The sequence below is a fragment of the Python bivittatus genome, unplaced genomic scaffold, assembly GCF_059951505.1.
Source record: "Python bivittatus isolate LINGU-HERP-01145 unplaced genomic scaffold, Pbiv_v1 ctg000220_np1212, whole genome shotgun sequence".
Lineage (NCBI taxonomy): Eukaryota > Metazoa > Chordata > Lepidosauria > Squamata > Pythonidae > Python > Python bivittatus.
Genome location: NW_028277048.1, coordinates 42,052,931 through 42,072,185, shown reverse-complemented (window position 1 = coordinate 42,072,185; position 19,255 = coordinate 42,052,931). Strand labels below are relative to the sequence as shown.

At 38.9% G+C, this 19,255-nt stretch overlaps 1 protein-coding gene across 4 annotated transcripts in view; it reads left to right on the top strand.

Moving 5' to 3' along the window:
* Positions 1 to 19,255, top strand: part of CSNK1D (casein kinase 1 delta) — a 38,331-nt gene that overhangs the window by 5,156 nt on the left and 13,920 nt on the right. For all 4 annotated transcript variants that reach the window (XM_007424582.4, XM_007424581.3, XM_088138447.1 and 1 more), the window contains exons 2-7: positions 6,527 to 6,637; positions 7,497 to 7,645; positions 8,123 to 8,351; positions 10,855 to 11,025; positions 11,710 to 11,858; positions 14,919 to 15,090. In XM_007424582.4, the coding sequence (XP_007424644.1) occupies positions 6,527 to 6,637; positions 7,497 to 7,645; positions 8,123 to 8,351; positions 10,855 to 11,025; positions 11,710 to 11,858; positions 14,919 to 15,090 (981 nt within the window). The remainder of the gene's footprint in view (positions 1 to 6,526; positions 6,638 to 7,496; positions 7,646 to 8,122; positions 8,352 to 10,854; positions 11,026 to 11,709; positions 11,859 to 14,918; positions 15,091 to 19,255) is intronic.

Sequence of the window (19,255 nt, the reverse complement as noted above, 5' to 3'; positions counted from 1 at the left end):
CCTATAGAACAATTGCTAGTAAGGAGGGAGAGAAATGGGATTATTTATATATGATCTTTTAGGCAGAAATTATATACAGGTAATTCTCAACTTATGACCACAATAGGGACCAAAAAATCCATTGTTAAGTGGTGCAGTTGTTAAGTGAGGCTTCATGTGGCCACACCCAATTTTAGAACATTTTTTTGCAGCGGTCATTAAGTGAATCGCGGTTCCCCATTGATTTTGCTTGTCGCAAGTCAGCTGGGAAGATCACAAATGGCAATCACATGACCCCAGGAACTGCAACCATTGTAAATGCATGCCAGTTGGCAAGCGCTCGAATTTGGATCACGTGATCGTAGGGATGCTGCAACAGTCATAAGTGCGAGGACTGGCTGTCAGTCGCTTTTCTCAGCGCCATCATAACTTTGAATGGTCGCTAAATGAATGATCGTAAATCAAGGACTACCTGTATACAATAAAAGAATATTAATTTGTGGTGTCACAAGCTATTGCTTTATATAGTCAAAAATGTCAAGAGTTGTAGTGAATTATCAAAATGATCTGTTAAGATGTATATACTACATTAAATGTAGATGCTCTAGAACAGATTCTATAAAAGATGGGCTATAACTCAACAAACAGTGCTCTTCTACGTTAAAAATTTCAGCCTGTTCTGGAGTTCAACTGGCCTTGGTTCTTAGGTATGAGAGTAGAAGTTCAGATTAATTTCTCTTTCCTGTATGCATTTCCTAATGCATTTATCAAGCTTAATATACAGGTAGTCCTTGGCTTACGACCATTCGTTCAGTGACCATTCAAAGTTATGATGGCGCTGAACAAGGGGAACTTACGACTGGTCCTCCAAGTTGCGGCCATCACAGCCCCCTGTGGTTATGTCATCACCATTTGTGACCTTCCCTGCTGGCTTCCCACAAGCAAAATCAATGGGGAATCCGGCAGGAGGTCACAAGTCGCTCCTGCTGCTTTTTTTCTGTAGCCCCCACAGGCAGCACCCGCCCACCCCCACGCTCTGTAGCAGCCGCACTTTGTAGCACCCACCCATGCACCTGCCTACCCCCCCACTCCATAGTGCCCAGCCGTGGTGCCTGTCCCCCCGCCCCATAGCTCTTGCCCTCTGGCCTGTTTGTCTGGGACTCCTGCCTCTTCCCATGTCGCAATCATGTGAAGTCCTCACTTAATGATCCGCATGGTCCTGGGGTTATGATAGCAATCAGGATTGCTGTTGCTAAGCAATGCAATTATGTGACATTGCACTTTACAGTCCCAATTGCCGTTGTAACCCAAGGACTACCTCTCTGTCTCAAATATATATGTTTTGCCCAGAACCTGATCTTTAGCATGCTTTTGTCTTCTTAAAATTGTGAAATACTGCCCATCACTAAAAACTTTTGACAGAAAATGTGCTTACCGAGGAAAGGCTTCATTACTTGAACTGTTAATATATGAATATTTATGTAGTGCAGTTTTATTTGGTGGACTTAATATTTTATCTGCCATTCTATAGTGAATACCTTGTAAAACAACTGACTTTTTAATGGCTTGTTGTTTTGGATAGCCCTGTTCAGATAGAAGGTTTAATATGGAGATGTTATCAAATACTGACGTGCATATATGCACATATATATATCCCAAGCCAATCTTCATATATTTAAAGAGATCTGGGACCAATATTATAATATGTTATTATTATTGCACCAATTTTTGAAAATTTAAGCTCATTTAGTTATCCTTCATTATTTTAAAAAGTAGCCTATATATATTGAACGTTAGATTCCCAAGTAATAATTATAAGGATTGAGCGTTATACTGAAAGAATCTACTCAAGCTATGGCTTAACGTGGAGAACTGAGTTTAGTATTCCAGTCCATTTTCATATTCATTTCCTGTGTGTACTTACAATATAGATATGAGAAATTACAAGCTTATATACCTTAGTGTGTGTTTTGCTCTCTTATTTTCCAGCTTCTATGTTCCCAGACTTGGATGAGACTTGTGCCATATGAAAGTGTTCACACATATACACACACATGCACCACAAACATGCAGAAGGATGCAGGATATACATATTCCAATCCTCTCCACTTGTGACTTCAGCATCTGCAGACAAATTGTAATTGTGTTGAGCTGAACATGTTTACAGAGATTTGCCTTTGAGCAGCTGAGCAGGAACCCTGAACACAAATAATTAGAACTCTAGTAGCTGTACACATCGTTTTAGCAGAGTATAGAGAGTGCACATTTTTACATATATGTAGGTTTCTTGAATAACTTTGTAGAGCTTGAAAGTAAAATTCTTTTTGATTTTATTTATTTCTTAGATTTATATACTGCCTTTCCTCCAGGAATTTTTGCCAACCACCACCACCACCACCACCCTTGGAGATGGTTTGGCTCATACCACCGGTATGCTTCCATGGCTGAAGTAAACTTGAACCAGGGTCTCCCCAGTTTTAGTTCAGTACTTTAACTACCGCACCACACTCTCTCTTTTCCTTAAGTATTACCTGCAGTGTTTTTCATTTGACTTTATTTTGTTAACCAGATAATTTGCAGGATAGGGATATACCGGAGAGCCAGTTTGGTATAGTGGTAAGGGCATCAGGCTAGAAATCAAGAAACTGTGAGTTTTAGTCCCATCTTAGGCACAAAGCCAGCTGGGTGATCTTGGGCCAGTCACACTCAGCCCTAGGAAGGAGGCAAGGGCAAACCAGTTCCGAAAAACCTTGCCAAGAAAACTGCAGGGACTAGTCCAGGCAGTCACTGGGAGTCAACACTGACTCAAAGGCATCCAAAAAAGCGGGGGGGGGGGAATATACCTAAGAAAATGTTGCACTAGAAACAAACAACATAATAAAAGCTGAAAAGTAATAGGACTTGTCAGTTGGAAGTAAGAAATAACTTCAACACAGTAGGAGGAATATAGAATTATTGCTAATAATCTATCTTTGGTTAAGAACAACTTTGTATTATTAGTTTTTAATGTACTTACTCATTCTGTTGAAATCATGGGGTTTCATTGCTTAAATTTGGCTACACTGGGGTAGTGTATAACCAGTGCTACATGAGTACAAGTTGTATCAAGTTGAAGACAAAATGAAATACACAAGTATTATCCCAAGGATATTAAGAAAATGTAGTCAGATAATTCCAAGTGGTCAGCACCAAAGTCAGTCCACCCCCCAAAAAGTAAGTATAGGCTGAATTTGGTTTAAGAATCATGGCCAGCAATTAGCAATTAGAAGAAGGAAGATGGGAAGTGTAATCATTAATTAGGCAGTAAAGAATGAAAGAGTCTGGGAAGTTCAAACAAAGTCATGGTTTCCAAGCATGGAGCAACATGGAGGATGGTTGCAAACTTCTCCCATAATTTGTCTGGTAAACTGTGTGTCTACGTATGTCTCAAACTGCCAAGCTCCTCCCTCATTCAGTTGGCTTGATTAACTTAAAACTGACACTAATACTTCCACAGAGCCAGGCCTTACAATATCACACTTCAGCACCACTCAACTCTGAGGTTCCACATGATGGTACCATTGTTCTTTTGGGATTAGACCCTATAGCCCTGTCTCAGACTCTGTAGATATATAGTAGTAGGGATCTAATTCAGACTTTCCACCCAAGCCTGGGTTTCCATTCCTAATACCCTGATCCCTGATTTAGGTTAGGCTGAGCTAAGTATCACAAGTAATATTGTGGCAGTATACTTACAGAAGTTCAATTTGTTTTTTTCTTTACTATAATAACCAGGATACAAAGAAACAGTAGTGCTATATGCCCATGGATTTGAGATTTATATTTGTTTGTTTGTTTGTTTGTTTGCCACCTGACTCCCAGCGAGAGCAGTTTACAAAATGTTAACCATTTAAACAAAACAGCATAGAACAAAAAAAAAGCAAAGATGGCTCTTGAAACATAACTAACCCAGATGGGAATAAAGAAAAAGAAGAAAAGGGGGCTTCAGTCACCCTTGCCAGAGGCCTGGGCAAAGAGCCAGGTCTTCAAGGCCCTTCAAAACACAAGTAGAGTGGGAGCCATTCAGATCTTAGGGGGAACCTCATTCCAGAGGGCAAGCACTGCTACAAAGAAGGCACACTTCTGGGCTATAAGACTTTGTAATGTGGGATGGGATTGACCCCTGAAATGAAAAAAAAAATCCCATGACTATGCCTATTGGAAACTTAGCAATACTTTGTTTCTATAGCCATCCGTAAGAAGCCTTGTTATATATACCACACTCCTAGGCCTGAAGAATATTCTGAATTTCTTGCCACTATTTTTCTTTTGCAATAGCTTTAGATTTCTAACCAATCATATTATTGATAGCAGATAAGTAAATACTCTGGCCAGGATCTAGTTATGAAATTAATTTCGTGGATCCAAGGTGGCTTTCATCTTGTTTATGGCAACTTTTTGTACATTATGGCCAGCTGCTTTTGAAGCTGAAGAGAATTTCCGAAATACAGGTAGTCCTTGGGTTACAGCTGCAATTGGGACCGGAATTTATGTCGCTAAGTGATGTGGTTGTAAAGCGCGATATAAAATGACTATATCGCTTAGTGACGGCAGTCCCGGTTGCCAGCGTAACCCCAGGACCGTGCAGGTCATTAAGCAAAGACCTCATGTGACTGCAATGTGGGAAGAGGCAGGAGTCCCAGGCAAGCAGGCTGGTGGGTAAGGGCTATATGCAGGGGGGCGGGTGCCACGGGGGGACACTGCAGGTAGGCACTACAGAGTGTGGGCCATGGATGGGCGCTACGGAGCTTGGATGGGCAGGTGCCACAGGTGGGCACTACAGAGCATGGGCAGATGAAAAAGTGGGAGTGGGAACAACTTGTGACTTCCTGCCGGCTTCCCTGTTGTTTTTGCTTGTGGGAAGCCTTGAGGGAAGGTCGTAAATGGTGATCACATGACTGCGGGATGCTGCAACGATCATAATTGCGAGCCAACTACCAAGTGGCCAAATTGCGATTGTGGGGACGCTGCGATGGCCGCAACTTTGCAGATGGTCGTAAGCTCCTTGTTCAGCACCGTTATAACTTTGAATGGTTGCTGAACAAGTGGTTGTAACCCAAGGACTACCTGTACTGTAACTTGTTGAGATCACATGGGAATCATGAAAAAATCCATAATTTTTTATTTGGCTACTATGAATTCACAAAATGTATTGGATCCATACATAGTTTAGTTAAACTTGGGGCCCGCTGATTTCAGCAAGAAAAAGTCATGATGGCTTGGTTACGTAGCTCTTAATGAAATCGGTGGGATTTTAAGTGTCCAATACAGTATTTATCATTTTGTAATACATTTTAAAAGCTTATTCCTCACACATTTCAAGTTCTTATGTAATAGGATTTTAATGTACAGTTTTCATCTATTCTATATGTCACATTAATTTTTATTATCTATATTTCTTTTAATGGAAGTAGATAACCTCTTTACTATTTCAATTGCAGTTAGTTTTAAAAAATAAAACTGCTGTTAACAGTTACAATATACATTGGTGACTTAATGTGTTATATGAATCTACCCAGTTGTTACCATGGGTTAGCATGATATGCACATCCAATAATTACGTACAGTACAACAGAAAGTAAAGCCATGTATATATCTCTATTCCATTTATTTTAGGCAATAGATCAAAAATATAAACCAAACAAAAGTGAAAACATGGATACTATTACTGCAAACGTGGATAATATTACACAATACAGAGTGAAATTGAGATAGTTAATACACTGCAAAAAATATTTTCTTGTTTTTAGCGCCCTTGACAGAAGTTTGGCCACTTTTATGACACCCCTGGAATATTACTGATCTACAGAGACTTGCATAAAATTTAGCAGAACATGGTAACAGCTAGTAAAGGGGCACTCAATTCCTGGCTCTTCAACATTAAACTTAAAAGACAAGAAATATATTCTGCTCAGACTCTCTATTGGTTGTTATAGGAACAAACTTGTGAGGCTAAAGGAAGCCCTGCATATTTTCCACAGAGCATCTCTGAAAGTTATACATTGAATCAAGCCAGAGAAAAAGTTAACTGATATTCAGCTACATTGACATTTCCAAAATAAGTAGCTAACTGAAAAGGATTTTCATGGGAAATGTCTATGGAATTGTGTAACAAAGGTTGTACAAGCCATAACAACAACTTAGGTACAATTTCATTTTAATTTTGATTCATGCTAGGAAATATCACAACAACTGAATCTGTCTGCACATATGGTGCATTAAATACCATTGTAGATTCATTTATTTTTTGCCTTTATACTATATGGATTCAGCCGCCGAGAGTTGCTCTGCAGTGAGATGGGCGGTGACAATTTTAAATATAAATATAAATAAATAAACAAATAAAGTATCAATTCTGCAGGTCCTGGAGGGGATATGGCACTGGCAATAACCTGATGCTGGATTCTAGAGGCTAAATAAATTATAGATCAGGTCCCTAATGGCAGTTTTTGTGATCGTTACAGTCAAAGCTTGAATTGCATTATGATGTTGAGTTCTTTTCTTTAAGGTACTGACATAGCTGCTGGAGAAGAAGTTGCCATCAAATTGGAATGTGTCAAAACCAAACATCCTCAACTCCACATAGAGAGCAAAATTTACAAAATGATGCAAGGTGGAGGTAAGCATGATTTTTCCTCTTGAATCACGCAGGCACAAATATTTCACCTCTAGACATCTTTCAGATTGTTAAAGCATGGTGCTTACATGAGCAGTGCTATAATGTGGATGTCTTCATTAATAGTACCACCTGAGCATTTTCTACATGTGCATTTTCTCCACATTTCATAAATTATTATTAATGAATAATATTGTCCGAACATATTTAAGGTCAGAGAAAAACCCAAATCATGTGTGAATCTGGCTTGCTGTGCTTTGTACTAGTAGTCACTGAGTTATTTTTTAAAGTTCTTTAAAGCTAGAAGAAAAAAGGCAGAAATCTTCATAATGCTGTAAAGGTAGAGGAAGTAGAGATTGAACATGTTTCTTTCCATTACTTTTAAGTATTCAGTTAAACTAAGCATCCTTGAGGCTATATATATTGTCTTCGTTGCTACAAGTTTTTGCATATTCTGTATTCAGATAAATATTACATCTTGAAGATTGCTATGGAAAAAAACTATATAAAAAGCTACCATAAACAGTCCTTTGAATTCTTAAATATTTATGCACAAATAATAGCCTCACTCTTTTTCTTGTGTTCCAATTTGACAGATTATAGTTTTATATGATTTTGTCCAGCAAAGTACTATGATAAAGCTTTTGCCCTCTTCTCATTTTTGATTTCCTATTTGAATGTGCTTTGAAGGAAGGATCGTGTGTTGTGAATGTAGGGTATTTCAGTAGTTTCCTGAAAAGAAAAATAAGTTGCAAATTAGATAAAGTATATGTGAAGGTATCACATCAATTTTCAGGAGATATCAGATATATATTGTAATTTTCATGAAGCACTATGAATAATCCATTTTTTCACATTCTAGTGGGCATTCCCACAATCAAATGGTGTGGTGCTGAAGGTGACTACAATGTAATGGTGATGGAATTGCTAGGACCAAGTCTTGAAGATCTCTTTAACTTCTGCTCAAGGAAATTCAGCCTCAAGACCGTTCTTCTACTTGCTGACCAAATGGTACTAAAATAATTGCATTTATTGGTTATTGGAAATGAGAGTTCTCTAAAAACTTCTCTCTGGTTATGTTATATGCACTTTCTCTGAATAAGTGTTGTAAATAATACAAGCTGGGCTTCCTTTCTATGAATATCATCGCAAAAGCTAGCATTTTTTTGTATAGCAGTGATCAAGCATGTTGTGAGTTGAGCTGCTTTATATTTGTGATTTATAAATTAAATAATGTTCCACAGTTTATATTTTCAAACTAGTCTTACCCAGTAAGACCATGATTGCCCTTTTAGAAAACATCCCTTTTCCAAAATGCGGTTCTTAGGTTCTGAAGATCAAATAGGTAAATAAAATAACATATTTCACTTAAGGTTTAAACTTGCATGTTAGCAAAATAGGATTTTAGTGTTATTCAGAATAAAGGAACTGCTAAATGTAAAGAATTACATGTTTACTAATTCTGGAATTATGTTTTTATGCAATTAGATAAGCCGAATAGAATATATTCATTCAAAGAACTTCATCCACCGAGATGTAAAGCCGGATAATTTCCTAATGGGATTAGGCAAAAAGGGCAACCTTGTCTACATCATAGATTTTGGGCTGGCCAAGAAATACCGGGACGCTCGTACTCACCAGCATATTCCTTATCGTGAAAATAAAAACTTAACGGGAACTGCCCGCTATGCCTCCATTAATACCCATCTTGGAATTGGTGAGCTGACAGTAGAATTTGTAACTGTTAACTAAATCTTCATAGAGTAAGAGATCCAGAAAAATTAAAATGTTCTAGCTAAATACAGTTGCAAGAAAAAGTATGTGAACCTTTTGGAATTTCATGGTGTTCTGCATTCATTTGTCATAAAATGTGATCTGACAGTCATCTAAGTCAAGAGTATTGACAGACATAATGTGCCTAAAATAATAACACAAAAACAATTCTGATCCTTCATGTCTTTATTGAGAACAACCATAAAAACCTCATAGTGCTAGTGGAAAAAGTACGTGAACCCTTGAGTTGACCTCAAAAAAGCTAATTGGAGTCAGGTGTCAGCATACCTTGTTAAGTCTTGTTAAAATGAGTTTGGAGGTGTGGACTAGAACCATGTTGACTGATAAAAACCACTCAAACCTTTTGAGTTTGCTCCGCACAAGAAGAATACGCTTATGTGAGCCATGCCTCACCAAAAAGAGCTTTCAGAGGATCTACGGTCAAGAATTGTTGATTTACATAAAGCTGGAAAGCGTTACAAAGTGATTTCAAAGACCTTAGAAATTCACCAGTCTACAGTTAGGCAAACAATGTACAAATGGAGACACTTTGGGACTGTGGCTACTCTACCAAGAAGTGGACGCCCAGTCAAAATGACCCCAAGAGCACAACGAAGACTCATCAATGAGTAAAGAAACAACCCCGAGTGACAGCCAAAGATTTGAAGGCATCATTGGAACTGGCTAACATCTGTGTTCATGAGTCTACAATACGTAAGACTTTGAACAAGCAGGGTGTCTATGGCAGGACACCACAAAGGATTACTGTAAACATCACACTGCTTACTACAAAGAACATTGCTGCATGCCTGAAGTTTGCAAAAGGGCACATTGACACTCCACAGCAGTATTGGCAAAATGTTTTGTGGACTGATGAAACAAAGATTGAACTATTTGGAAAGAACACGCAGCACTACATCTGGCGTAAAAAGGGCACTGCATATCATCATAAAAACATCGTGCCAACCATAAAGTATGGTGGAGGAAACATGATTTGGGCCTGCTTTGCTGCATCAGGGCCTGGCCAGCTTGCAGTCATTGAGGGGAAGACGAATTCCCAAGTGTATCAAAAAATTCTTCAGGATAATATGAGAATGTCTGTACGTCAGCTGAAACTCAAGTTGGGTGATGCAACAGGACAATGACCCAAAACACCGGAGCAAGTCCACAACAGAATGGCTTCAGAAAAACAAAATCCGCCTTTTGGAGTGGCCAAGTCAGAGCCCAGACCTCCACCCAATAGAGGTGCTATGGAATGACTTGAAGAGAGCCATACACATGAGACTTCCAAAGAATATGACAGAGCTAAAGCAGTTCTGCCAGGAAGAATGGGCTAAAATCCCTCCTGAACGATGTGCAGCTCTGATCCACAGCTACAGGAAGCGCCTGGTTGAGGTTATTGCTGCCATGGAGGGGGTCAACCAGTTATTGATTCCAGGGGTTCACATACTTTTTCCACTAGCACTATGAGGTTTTTATGATTGTTCTCAATAAAGGCATGAAGGATCAGAATTGTTTTTGTGTTATTATTTTAGGCACATTATATTTGTCAATACTCTTGACTTAGATGACGGCCAGATCACATTTTATGACAAATTAATGCAGAACACCATGAAATTCCAAAAGGTTCACATACTTTTTCTTGCAACTGTATATACTAAATATATAACTTCTCTGATATATCACAGGAGACATTATGTATTATGAGCATACATTTAGTATTTGCAGTATAAAGCGTTGTAAACCACATGGTATTTTTCTACTGGGATGGGTTGATAGATGTGTCCTTTGTTTGTTTGTTTGTTTGTTTGTATGGGATTTATCTGGTCCTCAGTCCAAATGGATTCTAAGCAGTGTAGAGGTATTAAAATTTAAAAGAGTACAATTTAACAACAACAGTAATACAAAATGCAAATTTAAGATTAGCACTGATGGTTCCATGTTCATCAATTCTGAAAGGGCTTCCAGAATAGCCAAATTTTTACCAGCTTCCAGAAAGCCATGAGAGTGGGGGCCATCTTCATTTCTGGGGCAAACTGGTCTAAAGGAGGAAAGTTCCCATAGAGAATGGGAACATGGGGTAGGAAAGACATTTCTTTGCAAATGAAGCTCACAGAAGTTGTTGATTCCTGGATGCCTTATAGAACAACTTGATATTTTATTCTGGGTTGAAAAGAGTAATGATTAACTTTGGAGTTTGTGGTTTGGCTCAGTTGTCAGAGTCATCTTTAGCTTCTTGCCTTATAACTATAGTTCTACATGTGCTAGTTCTCTGGTCTTGGCACCATTATTTACTGGCATGCTTAAAATAACTGTTTAGTTGTTTTTCTTGCAGATATAAGTTATTATTGTAAACATCTTGCCTACATAACTTGTTGCTTGAAACGTCTTTGCACTGTTTCTCCAAATGATAGAACCTAATGGCTCCACTCTTATACTCCTTGTAGAACAATCTCGCAGAGATGACTTGGAGTCCTTGGGCTATGTACTCATGTATTTTAACCTGGGCTCCCTCCCCTGGCAGGGATTGAAGGCAGCTACAAAGAGACAGAAATATGAACGCATCAGTGAAAAGAAAATGTCTACTCCCATTGAGGTTTTGTGTAAAGGATACCCTTGTAAGTCCCCTCTCGGGAACAGATTTCTTTAGATTGTGATTAAAGCAAAGTTTACAGTAATACTTCCTTTAATGTCACATATTTTGCTGTACCTCTGCTTTAGGAATAATACTGGTGCTAACTGGCATAAATCAGCTAGGAGTTTAATGAATATATGTAAACTGACTATTGTCTAGTAGGTAATTTACTCCCCTCCTTCCCTTTGCCTGTCCTTTCAGAGAGTTATATCTGTTTATAGATTTTCTGTTGCATGCAATATTCATTCCATATGACAAACTGCTCACTGTATAGCTAGTCCTCCATTGACAAGCATTTTTTTAACTTCTAAATTTGAAGATTAGTAGCATTTAATTTGCTTGTATCGTTCATTTTGTAAATGGCCTGTTCTAACTGGAAAAAAGAAAGAGCTTTCTTCTTTAAGAATGTGTACCTTTATAATGTTAGCACTTGAAGCTGTATAGAACAGCTTCCCCTTTTGTACATTTTGTAAAAGAAAGAAATAATACTGCTTCACTCAATTACAGGATGAGCAGAACCTTTACTTATTTCAAGTGAACAGCCACCCCAGTAATTATATAAAATCCTGAGGCAAATGTGGAAGGACAGTGAGTTGGTGCATTTACAGTGGATCTTTTTGTTTGCATTGATTTTCTGCTAATATAGAATCGGGATTTCTCATTTCAGCCGAGTTTGCTACCTATCTGAATTTCTGCCGCTCACTGCGTTTTGATGACAAACCGGATTATTCATATCTAAGACAATTATTCAGAAATCTCTTCCATAGACAAGGCTTCTCCTATGACTATGTATTTGATTGGAACATGCTCAAATTTGTAAGTATTTAAGTGTCAAAGATTGGAAATGCCTAAAAAAGAGTTGGACTATTTTTGATTAAATGTAATGTATAACAGGGCTATTACTCCAAAGCCTAATTGAATTCTTGTGTTCGCTTGATGGTGAATGAAATGAAATGTAAAGCATCATTGTGGTCTCTGTATTGCACATACAGCTTTCAGGCCTGCACATAACTTGTTCAGAATCTTCTAGACCTTACAGATTTCTTTGCAGAAACCATGTGCTATGTGCATAGCCTTTTATGACTAGGCATGGCTTCTGCTTATTCCACTCAGTTTGTTTTCAACTATCTCAACAACAATAGGTTAATTCTCCTGAGCATCATGTTCAGTTCTTCTGGAAATCTTCCAGTTTCGTATCTTTTGTGATTTTAGTGCATGAAGGCTCTGTTGGTATGGTGTTTACAGTCCCTCTTCTCACCCCTCCTCCTTTTTGACTTTGAAGGCCCCATTCCACATATACCAAAGTTACAGTAATGAACTTCTTTTTTCAAATGGACAGAGCCTTTGCCTTTTGTACTCTGGGAAAGATCATGCAATAGATTCTTTTAAATACTGTTGTTCGTAAATATGAAGACTTGTAATCATCTGTCCCACTTGTGAGCCATGCGTTTGGGAACAAGCTCATAGAGCAGCAGACTTTGAGTCTACCATAGTTTCTTTATCTCCATCTTTCTCCAGAGTTTGTACAATTGTCTCAGAAGTTGTCTGGGACTCATCTTGCCTCCTTTTGAATCCATTTGAGTCTCCCAGCTCCTGCTGCTAGAACTCTGTCCTGTTAGGAAATGACAGATGGCCAAGTCTTCTGCATTTGATACCAATCAGGACAAAAAGAAGAAAAAGAAAAGTGGTATGGGTCCAGCTATGACACATATTCCTCTAGATATATCAATATGGACCATCCCTTTTAGGTCCTCTCCCCAAGATTAAAGCTTGATTCAAAGGGAATTTTGCATTAGATCTCAATCAAGATGCCCCTCTCCACCATCCTTCCTTGCTCCAAGATAACCAAGTCAGGGCTTTCCTCCTTTATCTTGAGAAAATCATGATTGAAGCATTTACCCCAGCTTCTTTCAATTCTGCATCTTCACAATCACTTTTGGTATTTCCATGGACTATCCGTTGGGCCTCGAATCTTCAAACATCTCATACTCCCGTTCAAGTTATGTATGACTGCTGGAGCAATAGCTGATACCATGTTGTCAGTCACTCACATTGACTGCCCCATACTTGCTTCTCCCCTTGCTTAAATATAATGACTATCCACCTAATTTTAGCCTTTAACCCCAAGAGCAGTTGAATAATTGGAAAGTATACTCTTCTGTGCCCATGTGATTTCTTCTGTTTGCCTCCCTCTGGAAAAGCAGAACACTCATTCAGTGCAGCCTTCACATGCAAGTTCCAGTCCTGAATGTCCACTTGTTCAGAAATCACTGCAGTCAACAAATTTGTGAACTTAGTTCTGTTCCTAATACAACGTTCCGGGCAAAACTCTAACATTTTTTAATTTACAGTATACGTCAGGCTATTTCACTAATTTGCACTTGGCCACAGATGGTGGATCTCACAGATCTACCAAAAAATATGATTACTGTAGTACAATGCATTTGTTCAGGCAATTTGTTATACATCAGGTCAGTATTTATGTCATTCCATACACATAAAACAAGGAATTTAGTAGAAATGTCCTTGGATTTAAAAAAAAATACCAAAGCAAACAATATCTTTGTTTTTTTTTTAATTACTCTTTTTGAAAAGGTGCCAGATCGAACATCTCAATATTTGCAAATAGTGAGGGCTTTTTTCCCACATTAGTAGTGTTATTTTGTTAATCTGTGGGGTGAAAAATTGTTTCAAGAACTTTGAACAAAGATTCTTTCCTGCTTTTGAATTATTTTGCCCAAATCCCATGCTACATGAATAGATTTTAATGTACAAAACTTCTACTTTCACTCTTCCCCCACCACCCACTGCTGGTCTAGAGAGAGACAGGCAGTCACCAATCCACTATATACTGTATAAAGTCGGTTATATTTATGTGTGTTGGTATTTGGTAATGTTGATTGAACAGAGATTGTTAAATTTAGTGAAAGATGCAACTGTAACTTGTAATATTCTATTTTAATTCCTGTAATAATCAGCATTATTCATGCTCCATTTTCTGCCTTCTTTTGAGCAATCTTGTAATGTTATTAACTGTTGCTAGTTTAATGTGCTGTGAAACAAGTTAATAGACATATCTTTCTGTGATGGTTTGCTTTTTTAAAAAACAGTATTAAGAAGTAAAATTGTTGCTGCTATATTCCCCATTAGCTATTATGATTCCTTCATTTGAAATGTATTTTCTAACTTCTTACCCTGAAAGTCAAACGTTTTGCTTACATGATGAATATTTGTTTGAAATCTGTTGATTTTCTGTCATCAATCAGAAGTCCCATCAATGGAATGATAGCCTATATCAGATCAATTCAAGTTCTCGCTAAAATATTTACCCATAATGCAGGATCATAAGATCAGAGTTCTGTGTCTCTCTCCCTCAAGTCCCCTCAGCTCTGGGGAGATTCTTGGAGGCATCATTGAGGAACTCAGCCAAGGGAGAAATTGGAAGCACCAGTCCAGCTAGTTCCCTGCAGTCTTCCTAAGGTTTGGGGTGGCTGATCCTTCTTTCATTTATTAATCATTGTAGGTTGTCATCCCAATTAGTTTCTGCTCTATTGCAGAAATAAAGAAACAAGGCTGATAAAATAGCTTGCCCAAGGCCACCTGTTAAGTCAGCATCTGATTTGGGTCAGTTCTGGCAAAATATTATCTATGACTTGCTGAGTAATATAAATAAGCATAGCCAAATGGACTTTACATTGAAACTGCTCATCTAAACAAATGTATGGACTTTTTAACAGCATAATCAGAAACTGAATAAGATATTTGCAATGATATAAATTTATTATTCTAAAATATAGAGTGCTCATTTATAGATTCTGCTCTGGCTGCCCTACATTATTTCCAACTTCTAGCCACGGAGTTGTTTTTTTCTTGAAGGGTGCAAGCCGAGCCGTAGAAGATGCTGAGCGTGAAAGGAGAGAGAGAGAAGAAAGAATGAGACACACACGCAATCCAGCTGTTCGTGGATTACCTTCCACTGCCTCAGGGAGGCTAAGGGGGACACAAGATGTAGCTCCACCAACTCCTCTTACTCCGACTTCACATACTGGTAAGCTGAAGAATCTTTTTCTTCACCCCTTTGAATGGCAGACCAGTTGCTCTTACTGCTTTGTACTAATTCTTTGTTTAAAAATAAAAATTGAGTTTTCAGTATATAGACTGTTTTGAAGAAAAGAGATGGGAAAGATTATATTCATAAGAAAAAAACAATGTCTAAATCTATTTTCTATTACTTCTTCCAAGAAAGGGGTCATGCTACCTCTCTTCTTTTTCTCCCTCCATATTTTTCTCCACGGTCATATGAGAGAGATTAGGCTGAGAGGCATTGAATTGTTACAGGCTAACCCAGTGAACTTTCTAACTGATCAGGGATTTGCAGCAAGATCTCCTCAGTCTAGCCTAACTATATCATGACATTGCATTTCCATCTGTAATAGCAAAATTATAAGGCATGCATGAACCAAACTTCTATTATTTTCACTGTACAAACCACTCTTCCTCCTCCTCCTCCTCCTCCTCCTCCCCCCCCCCGCCCCGGTTGCAATAAGATTAGATTGACTAATGTCCTCAGCCAACATTCAGGACACACATTTTGGTGGGATTTTAAATCTGAGTCTCCCACATCTAAATGAAATGCTGTTCATTACCTAATGCTATTGTTGCCAGCCGTATATTACCAATAAATATTACTACCAGGAAGACTTCCCACATTCTAATGCTCTTTGAAGGGAAGTTGTATGCTTGTGTTTGGGAAGGAGGCGGCTGAGTCGTATAATCTTTGTCTCTATGTTTCTGTGATAAATATTAGCAGGAAGAAAATCTTAGGCTTAATAAGATTGCAGGTTCTTCAATTGCAGGTTCCTCAGTGGAGCAGTACCCCATTAGGACCCCAGGAGGCTGAAGGGTGCTGCTGAGGCTTCCTGCGGTGCTCAAGCCCCAGCACCGCGGGAAGCCTCAGCAGCACCCTTTAGCCTCCTTGCCTTGAACTCCTACCTCTTCCCAGGCAAAGAAAACAGCAAAGGTCAGCAGGAAGCGGGGGGGGGGGCAGTTGTAAATGCGGGCAGGCCCAAATTCTTACCACGTGACCGTGGGGCACTGCAATGTCGGGCTTCAAGGACCGGTCGTAAGTCCATTTTTTCAGCACCATCATAACTTTGAGCAGTCGCTGAACAAATGGATGTAACTCGAGGACTATCTGTGGCTCCATTGTAGAAAAGTAGCATTGCCTAGCCTCAGTTCTCATATCCTGGAGTGGTGGAACCAATAGCAGCTATAGTAATGTCAGCATCATCTCCTTTTTATTTTATGTAATGGATCTATAGCAAAAAGTCTATGCAAAATGAAAACGTTCAGAATGTTCTGTTGGGATGTTCCATATTGAATGTACTTCAACTGAATACAGTGCAAAATGCAAGTGTTCCACTATAAAGCCTTTCCCAGACTGGGAGACCTGCATATGTTTGGCTTAAAGTGCCAGAATATTCTAATCATCATGGCCATTGCTGAGAATTGTGAGAGTTGAAGTCTGTATATCTAGAAGATGCTCCCTCACACGTTCTAAGACCAGCATAGCACCAGCAGAAATACACATTTCTGGCTATTGGCTTAAAGCTGTGCATGCAGTGCGCACTTTTTGTATTTGTCCTTGCCCACTAGATCGGGCAACCAAGCAGTATGGTGTGTGGCAGTCTTGAAAACTCAGCAACAGAACAACACTGTGTGTAATGCATAGGTACTATGCATATTCTTGTATCTGGAAACCTGCCTAAAAAACACCACCAGCAGAAGTGAAGCCCACAGGCAATATCATTATAACGCATGAACTAATTTCCTGATAGCAATACATTTAAAAACACCAGTTTATTTATTAGGCAAATTTCTGAACATGACTGAACTTGACTAATACACCCCCTCCCCATGTTTTCTCTTTTATTGACTCATGGATTCTGCAAGTCTCCATGACTTAGCAATTTAAAAAAAATGCAAGCCAATCTCTTGACATCCCGATACTTGAAAGAACTTGGCACAAAGTGCCCATTTTGCAATGAACTTGGGATAGATGATTGAGCACAAAATGTTTTGTTCCAAGCTTATTACACTCAAAATGGCTATTTTGAGCTTGTAGTACTTTGCATATTCTTGCTGTAGGCTGGTATTTAATTTCAGAGGGAATTACATTGTATTTTAAAATACAAAACACAGTAAATACTCAAGTCATAGGGCTGTATTCAGTGGATTATGGATTATACAAGCTAAGCAATAGCCCCCTTAATTAAAAACATAGTACCCAATCAATTAATCTTTAAAATTCTTCTAATGACAAGTGAATAAGGAAATATGGACTTGACTGAGAAAGTAATTCTAAAGCTGTGACTAGAACTTAAAAGACACCCAGAGAACATAAGCAGCCCTTCAGCTAACCTGGCTCCAAGTCATTTAGGAATTTTCTCTGTCCTAATGCCTTTGAGATATACTGACCTGCATGTAAGAACTTTTGTTGATACATGACCATGGTCCATCTAACCTCTTATTAAATGGCAATAATGAACGTTTGCAACTTTTTAAGGAAGTTACCAAACTTAAGCTACCCTAACATAAATTATCTTAACATAACCAAGGAAGTTATCTACCTTTTAAACAAAGTTAAGCTATTCTGGATCCTCCTTCACATTTTACACCCACTCCTCATTTAGCAAGAGTGCCATTCCATTAACCAGGTCATTAAGCAAAATGGTCACTAAGCGAACATGTGACAAAGAAAGAGACACTGCAAAGATCACTGGTTCGTTCAGATAAAGTACAGCTATACCAACTTTACTCTTGTACAGCTATGCCAACGTTACTCTCACTCTGGCATGTGTTGTCAGGTGCACAAAATTTGGTCGTAAATGCATGCATTGGTTGGAAAATGAATGTTTTATTACCATCATATTTGCAAATGGTTGCTAACAGAGGAAATCGCTTGACAAGGAGTGGGTGTACATTTCAGAGCGATACAAATTATTGAACTAAACTTCCTAGATTGAATTAGGGTTCATAGGGTTGACACCAGCTATAGTACTGTGCAAGTTTTAGGCAGGTGTGAAAAAATGCTGTAAAGTAAGAATGCTTTCAAAAAAATATATTGTAATCGTTTATGTTTATCAATTTACAAAATGCAAACTGAGCGAACAAAAAAAAAACCCAAATCAAAATTTAGTGTGACCACCCTTCGCCTTCAAAACAGCATCAATTCTTCTAGGTATGCTTGGACACAGTTTTTGAAGGAACTCGGCAGGTAGGTTGTTCCAGACATCTTGGAGAACTAACCACAGATCTCTTCAGATCCTTCTGTCTCTTCATGGAATCCCAGACGGACTCGATGATGTTGAGATCAGGGCTCTGTGGGGGCCAAACCATCACTTCCAGGACTCCTTGTTCTTTACGCTGAAGATAGTTCTTAATGACATTGGCTGTATGTTTGGGGTCCTTGTCCTGCTGCAGAATAAATTTGGGGCCAATCACACACCTCCCTGATGGTATGGCATGATGGATAAATACCTGCCTGTATTTCTCAGCATTGAGGACACCATTGATCCTGACCAAATCTCCAACTCCATTTGCAGAAATGCAGCCCCAAACTTGCAAGGAACCTCCACCATGCTTCACTGTTGCCTGCAGACACTCATTATTGTACCGCTCTCCAGCCCTTCGGCGAACAAATTGCCTCCTGCTACAGCCAAATCTTTCAAATTTTGACTCATCAGTCCAGAGCACCTGCTGCCATTTTTCTGCACCCCAGTTCCTATGTTTTCATGCATAGTTGAGTCGCTTAGCCTTGTTTCCATGTCAGAGGTATGGCTTTTTGGCTGCAATTCATCCAAGAAGACCACTTCTGGCCAGACTTCTCCAGACATTAGATGGGTGTACCTGGGTCCCACTGGTTTCCACCAGTTCTGTGCTGATGGCACTGCTGGACATCTTCCGATGTCAAAGGGAAGTACACATGATGTGTCTTTCATCTGCTGCATTAAGTTTCCTTGGCCAACCACTGCATCTACAGTCCTCAGTGTTGCCCGTTTCTTTGTGCTTCTTCAAAAGAGCTTGAACAGCACATCTTGAAACCCCAGTCTGCTTTGAAATTTTTGCCTGGCAGAGACCTTGCTGATGCAGTCTAACTACCTTGTGTCTTGTTGCTGTGCTCAGTCTTGCCATGGTGTATGACCTGTGACATG